General features: G+C 38.5%; 1 protein-coding gene across 1 annotated transcript in view; it reads right to left on the bottom strand.

The window, feature by feature from the left end:
- Positions 1-336: 336 nt before the first annotated feature.
- The window catches only part of LOC149570377 (RNA polymerase II transcriptional coactivator KELP-like), a 119,179-nt gene continuing 101,903 nt past the window's right edge, over positions 337-17,612 (bottom strand). Inside the window, exon 3 of the mRNA XM_089823023.1 lies at positions 337-740. Coding sequence (XP_089679149.1) covers positions 649-740 — 92 coding nt within the window. The 3' untranslated portion in view covers positions 337-648. The remainder of the gene's footprint in view (positions 741-17,612) is intronic.

Genomic DNA, 17,612 nt, shown 5'->3' with positions numbered 1-17,612 from the left:
CACCGTCTCATTCTATAAAAAGAATCAAGGCACAACTTGGATTCAAATATATTTCTGAACATCTTTCCTGTACGACACGATGCAGATAATTGTATTAGATGACAACAATGATATAATTTTTTATAACTAGAAACTGAGCAATCAGCACCAGCGTCAACCTCCACATTTTCGAATTTAAGTAATTTATTTATATTTTTGCTAATCGACATGATTGGCGATTTATATGACGTCAACAAATTACACAACTAAAGGATACTCTCTTGTACAAGAGCACAATCATGTTGATGCAACATAATAACACAACAATTGAAAAATGCATTCAAAACCATACAAAGATAACTCAAAAAAAACACATTAAATATACATGATTTAAACAAAGTGAAACTAAAATATATTTGTTAACAGAAATACCTCTTGGTATAACTCGAATACTATTGCTATTAATTAACAGAGCTCCGAGCTAAACTTGGATAGTCTACTGATAAACAGAACAGCTCAGAATTCTAAGAGCAAGTCGCATTAGGATATGCCAAGAGAGAAGGCCAAAATTCCTTTACAATGGTACTACTAAAGCCTAATATTCTGAATCCAGAAGCTTTAAATAGGAATCAACAAAATCCAGAGAGCAAGGACCCATTTGGAAGGCCTTCAATTATCCTCCTTTATCTTTTCTATAGCTGCTTCGATTGCTGGAACACCCTTCTTGAATGCTTCCCATTGCTCTTTTTTAAGACTTATGCCTGCAATAAATACGATAACAAAATTGAGGCAAGGTTAAAGAGAGAAAAAAATTTAAAAATTATATCATCATCACAAGCCCTAGAGGCCCCATCATAGCTATGTTGAAAATGATTTTCAATTAGTAGAGAAATTCGAAACAAAACCAAACAAGCATTTTCAGCAGAAGGGAGCATATTCGCATGGTGATATCTAATAACTCAGTTTTTGTTGCATGTAACGATAAGCTTTTGTATCAATATTTTCACTAGATGACAAATCATATAAATATGTCCAAAATGTGTTTCTGTTATTTCATTCTACTGTTGGTAATTTCAAAACAAAGCAAAATGAGCATTTTCAGCAGAAAAGACCTTACTAACATAGTGATATCTACTTAAAAGTTTGTTGCATGCAATGGTGTGTTTTTATTTTTAAATTAAAAAATTTAGTTTTATGTTTAATCAATATTTTTAGTAGGTTACCAATAGATCATTATTGTGTATGATAATATTGTTAAAGAATAGTGTAGTTATTAAAACAAGCTAGCCCTTAGTCTTCAAGACACAAGTCAACAACTCATCTGATAGTTTGCAGAAGAACCAGAACAGCTTTGTAAGAAGCAGTCCAGAATAATTATGCTCCCAAAACATTACGGTCATGATCTTCTCACTGGTCACGATGAAATATATACAATTTGACTTGATAGGAGTGGAAGGGAGAAAGATGATACATGTGGGATAACTCCTTGAAACAGACTTGACTGTTTTAAATTGTGTTGAACATATCCTCTGTCCAATTCGCAAAGTAAGAAGTAAAACACACAAGTCAAGGCTAATAACTATCCAGATGAACTGAACAAGAAAAGAAATATTTGGTGCATCTAAATGAAAGAATGTTTGTCCAACAAAGGCAGTTTGATGGATACACAAGGAACATACTAGCTTGGGTACCTTAAGTAGAGGTATCTGTTAAGCATCAAGTGATATCAATCTTATAGGGGTGAGAGGAGTGCGATCGCTGATCAGCTTTTTTTAAAACCATCTAAGCATATAAGCAAGCAATATGTTTGTGATTACAAATATGGGGCTATTTTTACATAAAACTTGAATAATGCTTGCAGATGAAATCAAACCTGAACAATACTTGAAAAAGGAAATTACACTAACATGCTCATATATATATATATATATATATATATATAGTTAAGCAATTTACAACAATCTGGTAGATAAATGGCAATCAAATATGTGATCACTCTATCGTCGCACTCCCATTTTGCCAAAGTGGCCTGCCAACAACTTTTCATTAGAAGTTGTACCATCTCAAAATGGACTCATCTGCCTTTTTATGACCTTTTGGCCCCCTCTCCATAATGTCTTCTTCGCACCATGGACATGCTTGTGCTCAATCTCTTTTTCTCCTATCTTCTTCCATTTTCCATCATATTTCTCCTGGTATCTGTCTGAGCTTCCTATGGCTCCTCTGAACTAATCTCCAAGACCAAGTCGACCCAAGTTGACCTACTCTGGACTAGGTCCACCAAGTTGACCTCGTCCTACCAAGTCGACCTGGTCGGGTCGACATAGTCCCCAGTGATTTAGAGGCTAAGGGACCAAAAGGTCTCAAGGGTTTAATTAGTTTTATTTCATTCTCTTAACGGCTTGTATTGTTTTACCACTCGAAAACTTATATATAAGAAGACTTGGAGGCTTCATTTACATATCATATCACACTCACACCATTATTCATATTTTCAAGCTCTTGCTCTCAAGTCCAGATTTTTGTCTTTTGCATTCAAGCATTCAAGCAAGGAGATTTCTATCGAGCATTGAAGGATTCTTTGTGAACATTTCCTCTTCAAGATCTAGCTTATTGTTGGTCATCAAGGGGAGAGATCTACATTGAAGCATTCATCTTCTTCATTGATGCATATTTATATCCATGGCACCACGATGGGATTATCGTAGATCTGTTGTAAAGTGTGGAGATACCCTACATTCCTAATTCAATATCTACGATACATTTACATACAAAATCCTTACAAACAAGGGTTTCAAACAAGGTGAATCCTAATATTTATCTTGTTCTTCAGTCATTTACATTTACATTTCTAATTTATAGTTAATTCCTGAACCTAGGGCTTGACCAAAGTAAGCCCTCATCAAACCCCAACCACAAAACCTTTCTTTTCTGTGTTGATTTGCAAGGTGGCAACGAAAAGGATTACATATCTGGAACCTAATTTTCGTAAGCTTTCTAGAGTTGTCAATTACAAATTGTTGGGCAATGTCAACCTAGTGGAAAGGCGCCCTTCCAAGTTGACCTAGGCCTTCAATATTTGTTTTCGCCTTTTCGGGGATATTTATGGGTTTTACTCCAAGATCTGCGATCAGAAGTTCAAAAAAAGTTCAGCTCTGCGAGTTTTGGAGCCGAAATACCTTTTTTTCTACGTATTTCAAGGTGTGTCTTCCATATTTTATTTCCCTTTATATCTTTACCCTAGATCTATATCTTAATTGGGTTAATTGTATACATAGCATTGAAATTTACATTATTGAAGCAAATAGTTCAATTTCAAATTTACATTATCCTGTCAAAGGCCAAAGAGAGTGTTTCCTTGTATTGCATTCTTCTTTATGATTTGAATTTAGTATTAGCACCCTTCTTTCTTTGGATTCTAACTAATCTAATTTGGATCATAAGTGGAATCATATTTGAAAATTCCCCTTTCCCTCACATATCTATTTGAATGGCTCAATGAACCTTGGAATAGGGAGACCTACTATCCCATTAAAGTGCCTCCCTTTTCCCTGTGAACATTTTGGTAAGCCCAACATGAACCCCCTTCTTTTTGGTGTTAAGTTGTTTTATGTGCCTTTTTCTTTTGGAATTAGATAGAGTGTTTTCTTTTCTTTATGCTCTTTATTACATCTGCATGGTTGGATCTCATTATCTCTTTTATGAGCTTAATTACACTAAGTCCTACCTACAGCATTCCCGTTAGGCGAAGCAGTAGACTCACGGACTCCTTTGATCATGAATTTCCTTCTAGGACTCATGATGATACTCACATTTTCTCATCTTATAATGGAGCATAACTCTTCTCACTCATCCCATGATGAAGATGATACTTCTACAATTCCTCCTTCACAAGTTGATAAGCTTTCTAATGAATTTGATAAATTGGAAACATGGTTTGCTCAAGAAAATCAGAATCCCAATAGTGTTGCTGCTATTGAAGCTCTTATGAAGCTTGTTAACAACGATGATAATAACCTTTCTATCTTGCGTGATATATCTCACCTTATTAATTCTCATGCTAAGTCTTTGATGGAATGTGCTCAAGAGATAGGATATCCTCCTCCTTCCACAACCATTGAACCTTCTATTCCAATTTCTACCACTCTTTCTAGCATACCTACATATGCTCTGCCTCTTATGACTACTACTACACAAGTGTCCACTCCTTTAAGTATTGATCTTCCTCACCTTTCACTTCCTGTGAGTATTCCTCCTACCTCCATTCCATCTTCGTTACCTTCATATAATGTGGTTCATTTTACCTATTCAAACCCTTTACCCATTCCTTCTCACCCTCCATTGACATCCTTGCATATGCCTTCCGCTTCTTATAACTTTCCTAATCCATCTCGTATCCCTATGCCTGCTAGTGTTTCTTGCGATCCAGCCGTGTACCTTGGTTCAACAACTTGCTCAATTAGCTCAATCTAAGTGCAATATTCCTACATGTGATGTTGCTAATCCCCTTTCCTTGGATATCCTGTGTTGTTATCCCACAACATGTTGAGGTACCTCATCCTGAGACTCATAATGGTAAGGAAGATCGCATAATTCATGTTAAAGCTTTCTAGACTATATGTAGTGATTTTGCTCATGACTATAGGCTTATGGCTAAGTTGTTCCTGCGTACTTTTAGGGATAGAGCCTTGCAATGGTATTGATCTCTACCTCCTTATTCTATTGATTATTTCCAAACTCTTGCTAATGCTTTCATTCAAAAATTTCAAAATAATATTGGTCCACAAATTTAATTAACTGATTTGATGCATTGTAAGCAAAATGCTGAAAAGAAAGTTATTGAATTTATTGGTAGATTTAAACATTTGTATACTCAGATTTCTATCATGTGCCTGATCATGATATTCAGCTTATCTTTATTTCTAATTTACAAAAAGACATTAGGGATAAGATTCTCCTTATTGAGTACCTCATTTTCACATCTATGTGTAGTGCTTCACCATTACCAGTTACAAGTGACTCAACTCAAGAGCACTACTTCGATGGCTCCTGTTTCTAGTGATAAGAGTGATGCGGTCGGAAATCCAACCCAACAATTTTATTAAAATCAAGTCTACAAATATACCTAATGATCAAGTGGCTACTACATCTAGAGGTACGGCTACTTTTTCCTCTATATATCATCTTAATCATCAGTATACTCAATTATCTGAACCTTTGTCTAAGGTGATGACTAAATTGATTCATGCTCGAGTTCTTAACCTTCATCCTATTCGTCAAATTGATCCTAGTCAATTGTTGCCTAGGTCTTTTCATTCAAATGCCTTTTGTCAATATCACTATCAACCAAGTCATGATACTCAAAAGTGTTCTCATTTGACGAATATAATTCGGGACCTTATTGATTCTGAGGTTAAATCTATTGTTCTAAGGTTAAATCTATTGATGCTCAAGTTAATAACACGAATAAATTTGTTGCATCGCCTAATCGGAATTTGCATATTTACACTAATCCTTTACCTTTCCACTGAACAAATGTTATTAATCAACCTTCTTCTGATCACCATATTGATTATGATGAGAAGATACAAGAAGCAAATCATGTGGTTAATCCTGTTGAGTTGGATCCTCAACCTCCGATTTCTTCTCCACTTGAACCTAAACAGACACATAGCTTTAGTCAATCTGATATGTTTAAAGCACCTAACGGTCCTCTTTACATGGCTGCTAGAGTTTAAGAAATACTAATGCAACAAGAAGGCATTCCAAAAACATCATCACTTTCCATGATTGCTTCTTCTAACTTATCAAGCCTTCTGCATTCAAGTGTAATTTCCAGAGCCTGCTGAAACTTGTCATTCAAAATTATTATTTTTTTGGCATTCTTTCTACAATCGACTCTAGTGTAGGGTCCATATGTGTTACCACCTCATTTGATTCCACAACTTTTCAGCAGTCCAAAACAAATCAATACATCGAAGATCAATACGGCATATGTTGATTCCTAGCTGTGGGAAAACAGAAAGACACTATCCTCCGGTCGTCCAGCCAAAACATAAAATTGCATCTGTTAGATCTCCTAGCTCTTGGGGATCGTTGTTCACAGGCTTGTGTGATGTTATGTATGACTTTATCAATAGAACACTCGACACACCACTTAAGACAACCTTTGATCCCAACCACGTTTTGGCTGGCAATTTTACTACAATGGAGGAGATCTGCCCCTCTTTATATATATCTGCAGCAACACTCCCAAGATGCTTTCCTAAAGTTGTGCTTAATCCTTTTCAAGATCAACTTAATTCAGACAACTCTCTATATTGATGAACGGAAGAAATTGACCAAAGGAGGTGATCCCCATCACTAATGACAAACACTTGATGCGGCATATATATATGGTAGTTTCCATCAATTAATATCATCAGCTCTTTTTCGTGTTGGAGAAGAAGTTGGAGATGATTTGTCATCTATTAGTTTAACATGGGTATGTTTGCAGTGGGCCAGCGTCCCTCACAAGATTTGCGACATGGCATAACCATCTCTTGTGGTTCTATAAGACTATTGGTTGTATTGGGCATTGACAGGTCAATCTTTTGGTTTAATGGCAACTTTGGCCTCAATTGGTATCAAAGCTTGGTCACAAGTTCGAACTCGCAGGCTACAGCGAGTGGCGTTGGGAGAGGGATTATTAGCAGGTAGGCCAGCGTCCCTCACAAGATTCGCAACATGGCTTAACCGCCTTCTATGGTTCTATAAGACTATTGGTTGTATTGGGCATTGACAGGTCAATCTTTTGGTGCAACAGTAACTCTAGCCTTTCTAATAGGGTACTCATTGTGAGTCGTGCAGTGTTATCATTTCATTGAAGCTTGGATCTTGCGGTATGCAACACAACCATTAACACCTCATATCTTCTTACTTATGCAAATTGATGCTATATACTGACATTTTGATTTACATTTGGCAGTCAGCCAGATTTTGTGCATGTTTTACACAAGCTGCGGGCTTGCACATTGAGGATATATCATGATGGTAGCCTTGTATTACAAGAAATTCAGACTCCCTGACTTGTTTGTAGTGAAGAACACTTTCACCATCATGCTATTTCATCTGCATGCAATCTTGACTGAACAGGGAGCTGGTCTGATGGCATTTATGAATCCATTGATAAATTTGCAAAAAACTCAGTAATAATATATTAGTTATTACAATAACAAAGAGCATAAACCCCTCTATACCTTGTGTCTAGAGACAACTCGACATGTGACGTCGAGCATAATAGAAGGTGGGACTTTGACTCTTGATAGGATTGTATTGCCTCGTAATTATTAATATAGCTCAGAGCTTTGTGTGCCATAATCCAATAACCTTCCATCGTCGGTTCCCATCCAAGTTTAAATAAATATTCTTTGTTGTAGCCGGTGGCATTGAATTAAAATAAAAACTTATAAAAGTTCTTCACTGAGCGGTCTACACTCAACAAGATTATTTTATCCATTCTTTCATTCCATTTACTCGTAGTCAGCAAGCATCTCCAACTCACCCTCTGCGGCATCGGCTATGTAGTAAGTAGCACCCAGCGTAGTTTGAATTCATTTATGTAGTGGCACCCTCTCACTACGACTTTCAAAATGCTACAACTAACAATTCCTGAGCACTAATGTAACAGTCATACATTTGTTAGCATATTCACAATCCAATAGTTCCTTCCTCATGATTCAAGGGGTGATGTATCAGTTATCCTTGTCTTCGCAATTGTAGTTAACGATGGACTATTTGGAAAGCCTACATTTAGAAGTGGTCAGGAAGTTCCACATCATTATTTCAGATGTGTACTTCAATTATTCCCAGCAAACGATCTGCTTTGATACGAGACCCCTGATCTGGTTTCCCGATCACAGCACTGCTCTGATACCATGTTAAATTTTGATGATCAGGTTTAGCAAGGTGTATGTTGTTTCTCTTTATACATGATTGATACTATTTATCAATATTGTATTTAGTAATTTCAGTAAGCAAGTCTGATTGCTGACTCGTATTTTATATATATATATATATATATATATATATATATAGAGGTCCTTGCAGATGAGATTGCACTTTGAAGACTTGACTGATTTTCTGTGTTCTCTGTGTAAATCTCGATCTGCATAGTTTCTTTTATATACAGTGGAACATGCCCGCAGGGAGACATGTGGAGTCATGTCCTTGAAGGACATGACTTCACATGCCTGTGGGCATGAGACGGCATTTTGAAACAGAACACTACTGACTCCTTCAATTACTTAAATTGATATAACTTATCATCAGTTGGTTCAGGATCGATTAAATTTAATATGTTCATTAATATACTTTATAATAATAATAGTTTATATATATATATATATATGCACATGCCCGTGGGCATGAGACAGCATTTTGAAACAGAACACTACTGACTCCTTCGATTACTTAAATTGACATAACTTATAATCAGTCGGTTCAGGATCGATTAAATTTAATATGTTCATTAATATGTTTTATAATAATAAAAGTTTATATATATGTGTGTGTGTGTGTGTGTGTGTGTGTGTGTGTGTGTGTGTGTACGTATGTTATATACATAAATAGACACTGTCATTTATTATTATAAAATGTGAATGCATTTTAATTTCTTCAGCAAAATACAATTAAATCATTTAATTATATGTAGCCACTTATAAATGATATAACTTATCATCAGTCAGTTCAGGATCGATTAAATTTAATAGGTTCATTAATATGCTTTATAATAATAATAGTTTATATATATATATATATGTATGTATGTATGTATGTATGTATGTATGTAATATAATATAATGTATGTATGTATGTATGTTATATACATAAATAGACACTGTCATTTTTTATTATAAAATTAGAATGCATATTAATTTCTTCAGCAAAATACAATTGAATAGTTTAATTTATATGTAGCCACTTATATATATAATCATTCTTCTATCTTTTATCTTATATATATAAGAATGATTTACTTATAAATTCGTTATCTGACTGAAGCTACAAGTGATCAACAACAACAAAGCATTTTCACATCATGAATACCCATATCATTACATTTTGTGAAGTACAGTCATAATGGGAAATCCTTTCATACAGTTTGAGCCTTGAGGGCTTGATTCATCAGAGATTTTGACAACCTTCAAAACTTTTTCTTGCCACTGATAACATATTCATTCCAGATTATTTGTAACTCTAACCTTTTCTGGGAATGAACTTACATTGAATTTCAAACTAAAACAAATCTTTCATGGTGGCAACCAAAACTAAAAAAGCTTAAAGGATTGAGAAATTAATAACTTTTGAATCTCTGGTAGGCAAAAAATACAAATTGTCATGTCTGAAAGCCATCTACGTCACTCTTTAAGATTTTCATGATAACTAATGAGTTTACTTGAAATGACAAGAATCTCTCCATTTTAGGATGATTAAAGACCTTTCAAACCAAGAGCTATCCCACACAAGGTTTTAAATACCAAAAGTTTTCAAATTTCCAAAGTTTAAAAACAGGGGTAACAAACAGCAGACGTTTTTCTTCAGGACTAATCCTCCCCCCCTCTCTCTTGTGGTGTGCTAAAGAACCCCCCTTTTTCTTGGAAAAGGACAACATGAAAGTTCAATACAACAAATAATATCTATGCTGTTGTAAATGCTGATAAGGTTTACAAAGCTGATACAAGTGCATTTTCCTAGAATGTCCAAATACATAAACCAAACACCAAACTAGAAATAACAATATTAATCTTGTCTAAATGAGTGGAATGGTGAAATTTTGCACTAGAAACACTATTTTATGGTAACACTACCGAAAACACCTCCAAACAATGCCCAATATGAAACAACAGCGATATAACTTGATAAATGACAGTAGTTCACTGTTCAAGTTTGATATCACTTGTTGCTGCTATCTCCGCTTCATTGTCGAAGACTAGATTTTAAGAAGTTACAAATTGCTTAAGGTTCTTGGCAACCTATTCTGGGTTGTGTGCTATTTAGAGGGTGCCATTTGCTGCTCCAACCTCGTGGTATTAAAATCTTCCAGTCATATCTATCTTATATAACCCAATTGAATACACATAAAAAGTATTGATCACTAAAAGTTGTTCCAGTCTGAATACTAATAGATGCTCCACTAGAATTCAAACTCCTAAAGACCTGAAATCCATCTCAAATATCCCAACAAATACACAAAATATAATTTGAAGTACAATAGACAAATGTTTATTTCATGTATGGCCTTCTGAATCATGATAACAACAAAAGTTCAACCCAAAACTCTGTTGACTATCCTCCAAACAAAAGGCACTTCCTATTAACAGGGGATGTCCACCAAAAATGCAGCACGTAGGATAGGAAATCCTCATGCCAGCCACATAGGTATCCCATTACATGGTACAGCCCAAGAAATCAACTATTGCCTTCCTTAAACGTGTATGCCTGTGGCTGTAACTATTGTTCTTTAGTCTCCACAATTTAGAGAATCTGCAATCTACTACTCAAAATATGCACACCAAAAGATACAATCAGCAATAGGAAAGGCTTGCAAGTAACATGTATAGCATGCCAATAACCTCCAAATTTTCCCTCTAAAAAGCATAAACAATATCTGCAAAAATCATTAATAAAACCCTATTAATTTGCAAACCCCTCAGTCTCTGCAAAAAACAAGCTCCATCGCAACTCCAATGTAATTTCTGAAGTGAAACCACCATAAACCAGCTAGGGAGGATGTTTCGCCAGTGAAATCAACTAACTTGAGGGTTTCGTCTTTGAGGGTTTTTTAAAAGAACGCAAGTTCTCGCCACAATGCAAAAGCAAAACCACCAAAACTTTGAGCCATCAACCCCATTATATAATTTTTTAAAGCAATAAAATAATACTATTTTCCTTATGTTGATGTTTGGTAGCTTCTGTCAGCTAAATCTATATATAATTATATATGAGATATGATTTATATATACATGTTATATCATATATGAGTTTATATGAGAGAAATATATATATATGATTAAGTCTTATTATATTAATTATCTAACTAATGAATATTTACGGTACACGTCTCTTCATCACTTATTCTCAAATTTAGATAAGAGGTTGCTGCCATTTCGAAAATACATACCAGACATTATGGCAGTGCTTAGTACATTTGCAGTGATCCACGAAAACCACCATGGTATCAAAGCAGGTTTTGATCAAATATGTGTACTTTCATAAAATCAATCATCTAGAAACAAAGATGCATTGCATTCCTTGCAGCAGAGGTGTGTTACATTATCCAGGCATTGGCATTGTTTGATGCATTGGATGGAGTCCACATTTTGCAACGACATTTTTTAGCATAAGTCATGTTTACTCCTGTAAATTTGTATTAGACTATATAGTATATACAAGTGTTTGAAGACGCCTTGGAGATGCAAACACTTACATTGATGTTGAGAAATATGAATGAAGTCATAGTGTTAAATATTGACAAATATCAATTCATATATGTCGTCGGTAGAAATTGTGTATCGGCCGACGGGTCCCTTCAGGAAGGAAATTGTGTATCAGCCGACGGGTCCCTTCGGGAGGGAAATTGTGTATCAGCCGACGGGTTCCTTCGAAAAGGAAATTGTGTATCAGCCGACGGATCCCTTCGGAAAGGTTTTTATGTAACAACATGTATGTGGCCGACGGACTCCTTCGAGAAAGTTCTTCGGAAAGTATTTATAACCCCTTCGAGAAGCATTGTAGAGATATATCTTATCATCGAAGCATAATGTACTGTGGGCATATGCAAATATAATTCTACTGTTCATGTTCGTGTTCATTGTCTGTATGCATTGTTTTTATTTACCCGTACGGTAAACATTTGGCGTCGTTGCCCGATGGACCTAGTACGCAAGCAGGCGGATATGAATTAAATGCCGAATCAGTTGAACAAAGATAAGAATAAGCTGAAAGAAAAAGATGACATACGTGTTGCACAGGAAAATTTAATTCTGGCTCAGCAGACATAGCGTCGAAGGAGATTTCAAAAAATTGCCGACGGAAACAAGAGCGCGGAAGGATTGTTGAAGGAGACTCAACAACGGCTTGAGTGGTGGAAGAAGCGAAGGAGGAGTTTCTGAACCTACATATGCCACGAGAGGAGAATTCTGACGAAAGGAGATCGACTCGCACGGCTCGGAGTGCCGACGGAGCACGAGCATGGAGTGACCTCTTCGTTCGAGATATACTTCCGGAACGAACGGCTTCGGTTGACAAACCCTCTTCTTCACCAAACAGCGCGGAAGCAGAAAACAGCACGGGTATTGAAAACCGTGCGAAAGCAGAAAACAGCGTGGGTGTAGAGAACAGCGCGGGTGTGCAGAACAGCGCGGGTGTTCAAAACAGCGCGGGAGCTCAGAACAGCGCGGGTGTTCAAAACAACGCGGGAGTGCAAAATGGCGCAGGTACACAACAAAACCCCCAACATACAGTGATAATGGCAGGTCCGAAGGAAAAATTGCCTAAATTTGATGGTGATGAAGCAGCTGATCCCATTCAACATTGTAAAACATGTGAAACGATCTGGAGGGCGAATGGCATAACAGATACAAACGAATGGATCCGACAATTTCTTGCTACCCTACGGGTTGTTGCGATTGATTGGTAAACTGATGCTGATCCATAGAAATTAAATAGTTGGGATAACATTAAGGAGTTCATCGCAAAATTTCAACTTTTGCGTGATGATAATGAAATTGTAGCCGAGATATTCAATACCAAGCAAAAGAAGAATGAAATAGTACGGGTCTTTGCTAGGAGATTGAAGAACTTAATCAGTAAAATGGAGAATAAGCCAGCAGATGGGCTCCAGAAAAGATGGTTCATTGAAAGCCTTCACCCGAAGCTACGGAAAAAGATGAAGATCGTGCCACCATCAACATACAATGAAGTGTACAACCGGGCAATGAACCTCGAAAGTGACCAGAAGACAAAGAAGAAGAAGAAAAACAGCTCGTCCGATTCAGAAGACGATGCATCTTCAGGAGCAGATAGCAGCGATGACGAAGAAAGCAATAAGAAGGTACGGGCCCTCCAGAAGGACATGATGCGGATGATGAAGGAATTCAAAAACATGAACAAGGAGACTAAGGGTAATGACCAATGGTGCACGGAGTGTAAGAAAGAAGGCCATACAAAGGGATCCTGCCCGAAAGATCAATTTTGTGAGATTTGTCAAATTCCGGGACACTCGGTAAAGGAATGCCCTTTCAATTTGAAAGCAAGAACACCGCAGCAAGTGTTCCTGACGCAGGAGGCATCCCCGTCAGGAGGGAACGGGAATACCAGTACGGAAGGTGCCACATCGGGAGGATATAGAAACAATCAACACAATCAAAACAACAACAATAATGGTGGGAGGAGTCGAATCTAGTACGATGCCAATGGCCGGCCGATAGTTCAATGTCGCGCTGCAATCTGTGGGGTCACTTCGCCTGAGAGTGTACAACAGCGAACACACCGAAGTTGTTATGCAGATGGTGTGGACCTGGTGATCATGAAGATGCTAGGTGTCCAAAGTCGAGAGTAAACTTGATCACCATTGGGACGGACGAAGAAGAGGTTCTAGCCATCAAACTGCAGCAAGCGAAAGTGTACCCCGACCCAGCGGAAGAAAAGAAGAGACTAGAGGAAGCACGGGCAGAGATCCAGAAAGCAACACAAGCAGAAACGGCACACCTAAAGGACACGCCGAGTACCTCTATACGGAACTGCACAGAACAGAACATTGTACGGCAAATATTGCAAGCCGAGATACCCATCAGGATAAGTGATCTGTTGCTCACTATGCCTCAACTCCGATCGGCACTCACAAACATCGTTCCCACTACTCAACTACCAAGAGAACATGGAAGGAAGCAGGAAAGTGGAGCAAGTGCAGCGGACAAAAAGGAGAAGGAAAGTGGCGCAAGTGCAGAAGATCCAATGCTGTTAGCTCTTTCATCCGGACGCTATCCGACAGTCGTTGAAATGGGAATTCTCGGGACTGTATTGACGGAAACAATTGTGGACGGAGGGTCCGGTGTCAATGTGTTGCCTGAAGACACTTGGAAAAAGTTGGGACAACCGACATTATGGCTGCCTACATTCCAGCTGCTAACGGCCGATCAACATGGAATCAAGCCATTGGGAGTCCTGACAGCACAACCAGTGATGATTGGAACACAACCATTCTTGTTGGATTTCGTCGTGATCCCACTGAAGCAAAGAGGATATGATGCCATTCTAGGCCGGGGGTGGCTGATACAAGCCAAGGTGAAGCACGATTGGAAGAAAAATACTTTATCACTTGAAAGCAAAGGCCGAAAGTATGTCATTGATCTACACACTCAGATGGTTGGAGAAGAAGCTCTATCGTCGGATTCTAAAGGAGAAGACGATGAGAGGAGACAGAGTATGGAACCCAATCAGGAGGGAGTCCTACGATTGGAAGGAGATGATGATCTGGATTCAGTAAATGGTCTTTACCATGGCAGATAGAGGATTATGAGCTCTTTCCAAGTTGTAATATGCTAAGGATCGACGAAGGTAAGAAAGAAGGAAATGAATGTCCGAAGGAACACAGAGAAGCCGACGGGGGAAATGAATGTCTGAAGGAACATGGAGAAGCCGAAGGAGGAAATGAATGTTCGAAGCAACACAGAAAAGCCGAAGAAGGAAACGCGGGTATGACTGAAGCTGAAGAACAGAACATACAGTACGAACCCAAAAGAAGGAAAGATTCTACTGTACAACTGCGTTGGAAGAAAGTATTACGTCGAACCACAAATATAGCAGAAAGGTATCGGCAGCAAGGAAGACACACGATACCGTCTGCACAGGCAACAAAGAGGAAGGGCTCAATAAAAGTTGTAGCAGTACAGAGTGAAAGTGTTATTGACGGACAGAAGGGGCAATTGACGGAGTCCATGGTACGAAGCTTCGGGAACAAACTGGGCGATATGGAGATGACACAGAACAAGCGTAGCAGGTTTCAACTCGGACAGTGGGTGTTGAAGTACAACGATCGGAATGAAATCAAACCAGGCAAGTTCAAAATTAAATGGGTCGAGACGTACAAGATGCGGGAAGTAAGCAATAATGGAGCAATAAAATAGTGGATGCTAGACCGACAGAAAGTATTCGACGTAGTGAAGAGGTCGAAGTTGAATGTCTGCAATGAAAAAAGTAACGCACCCCCGTGGACGAATAACTGAGAGAAGACTGTAAGTACTGTATATATGTAAATATTGTACATAATTGTTCCAAAAGTGAGATTTTCAAACAAAAAAAAAATTAAAATGAAAAAAGTACTGTACAGATTTTGTCTGCTCACCGTACGGTCTTCACTTGGTTTTGAGTTGTACGGTTTTTAAGTTGGGCGCTAGTGTACGGTTTATTATACTCTGAAGCACCGCACGGATTTAACCTGCTCATCGTACGAAATTTGGAGGAAGAGTACGGTTTTGCAGATTGGAAAGTCTGAGAGGTACGGCTTTCTAGCAAGTGTACGATTTTTCCCTTCCCTGGAAAGTACGGATTTTATGTAGTTTGGAATTCATCATTTTGCATCCGTACGGTGTACGATTTTTTTAAGGAGTTGAAGTGAAGACAATGTACGGATTTTTGAGCTTTAAACAATACGGGTTTTAATGTATGATGTACGGATTTTTGAGCTTTAAACAATACAGGTTTTAATGTATGATGTACGGATTTTATAACAATGATGCACTGTATGGATTTCCATCATTCCTGCCATACAAGTTCAGGGAGGGAAACTGTTGTACGGATTTGTGGTCTTTTGGTGCAGGTAGGCTATGTACGGATTTTATGTAGTCACCGTACGGCTTTTGATCCCTATCACCGTACGGACTTTTCAGATGCAGTGTGGCCGTACGGATTTATCAAATGCATTCGTACGGCTTTTGAGTCCCTATCACCGTACAAACTTTCAAATGTAGTGTGACCATATGGATTTATCAGATGCAATCAGATAGGCACCGTACGGATTTCTTAGTGAATGGAAGAATACCGTACGGTTTCCTTATGTACCGCACGGTGTTTAGGGAAAGGAGTGTCGTATGGTTTTTAGGAAAAGTACCGTACGGCTTCATACTTGAAGGAGAGAGTACCGTACGGTTTTTCACATCTGAAGGATGATGTACGATTTTTCAGATAAATTAATATTTGCAATACAGTTTTCAAATTTGAGGTACGGTTTTGTAGACAAGTACGGCTTTTCCAGAAGATTGAAATAGTGAAGACGCCTTTAGAATTGTTTCATCAAAACCCGTGTGCGTGGCAGCTCTAGGAAGGAGGCATCCATATGCAATCAGTAGACAGTGTCAAGATTGAAGCCGTACGGATTTCATCACAAAAGGGTGACAGGAGGTTTTCTAAAAAAAAAAAAAATAGACGACAAAATCAAGTTGCTCAAAATGAATATCAGATGATGCCATAGGGAAGGGGAAGCATTAGCAATTGCCAGAAAGAGTGTAGAATCGGCAGAAAATGACAAAAATGGTGTGTTCCGTGCAGTTTTGTGTGGGTTTCAGAGTGTTAATTTGGTCTTGGCGGCGAGGGGCAGCGCCCCTCAACCCCGCCCTGTACTGCGACAAGGAGCGCACCCAGGGTGCTGCCCCAGGACCCCACGAGGGCGCTGCCCCTCGACCCCACCGGGGCTGGACCCCCAGTCGTTGCGGATATCAGTCGTGGGAGTCTGACCAGTTGAGAAGAGTTGAAGTTGCTGCAGGCATGGACTTTCTGTGTACCAGAGGCAGTGGGAGCAGGTGTTGGCTGTGAGGTTGTCTTGGTGGATGCATAGAGAGCTCGGGAGGAGCTGATCATCCAGTTGGAGGCAGTGCAGCGACACTTGGCTCAGGGTACCGAGGAGTTGGAAGCAGAGAAAGCAGCACAGGTGGCTATCAAGGTCAGCTTGAAGAGTCAGTATTGTGTTAGCAAAGGCTATAGATGCAACGGGATGAATCTGAAAGTGATATTGTTGTATTAGTTGTTTGAGTTTTGTTGTGTAGTCATCAGGAGACGACTTTTCTTTTTGGGGGGGATGATGTCGTCGGTAGAAATTGTGTATCGGCCGACGGGTCCCTTCGGGAAGGAAATTGTGTATTAGCCGACGGGTCCCTTCGGGAAGGAAATTGTGTATCAGCCGACGGGTTCCTTCGGAAAGGAAATTGTGTATCAGCCGACGGATCCCTTCGGAAAGGTTTTTATGTAACATGTATGTGGCCGACGGACTCCTTCGGGAAAGTTCTTCGGAAAGTATTTATAACCCCTTCGGGAAGCATTGTAGAGATATATCTTATCATCGAAGCATAATGTACTATGGGCATATGCGAATATAATTCTGCTGTTCGTGTTTGTGTTCATTGTCTGTATGATTTGTTTTTATTTACCCGTACGGTAAACAATATATATGCGACACCAGCACGTATAATTAGAGAAGATGACAACAAACAGTTTATTGGAGACTTGTCTATGCAAAGACATCCATTATAGAAGGATTTGAAAGGTGGAGAAGGACAGAGAAAAGGTGAGAAACAGTGACAGAAAAACCTATCTCCACA

Source organism: Cupressus sempervirens, chromosome 3 (assembly GCF_028749045.1).
Source record: "Cupressus sempervirens isolate cs-2001-9-10 chromosome 3, ASM2874904v1, whole genome shotgun sequence".
In the NCBI taxonomy this organism is placed as follows: Eukaryota; Viridiplantae; Streptophyta; class Pinopsida; order Cupressales; family Cupressaceae; genus Cupressus; species Cupressus sempervirens.
This window is presented reverse-complemented; position numbering and strand designations above follow the sequence as displayed.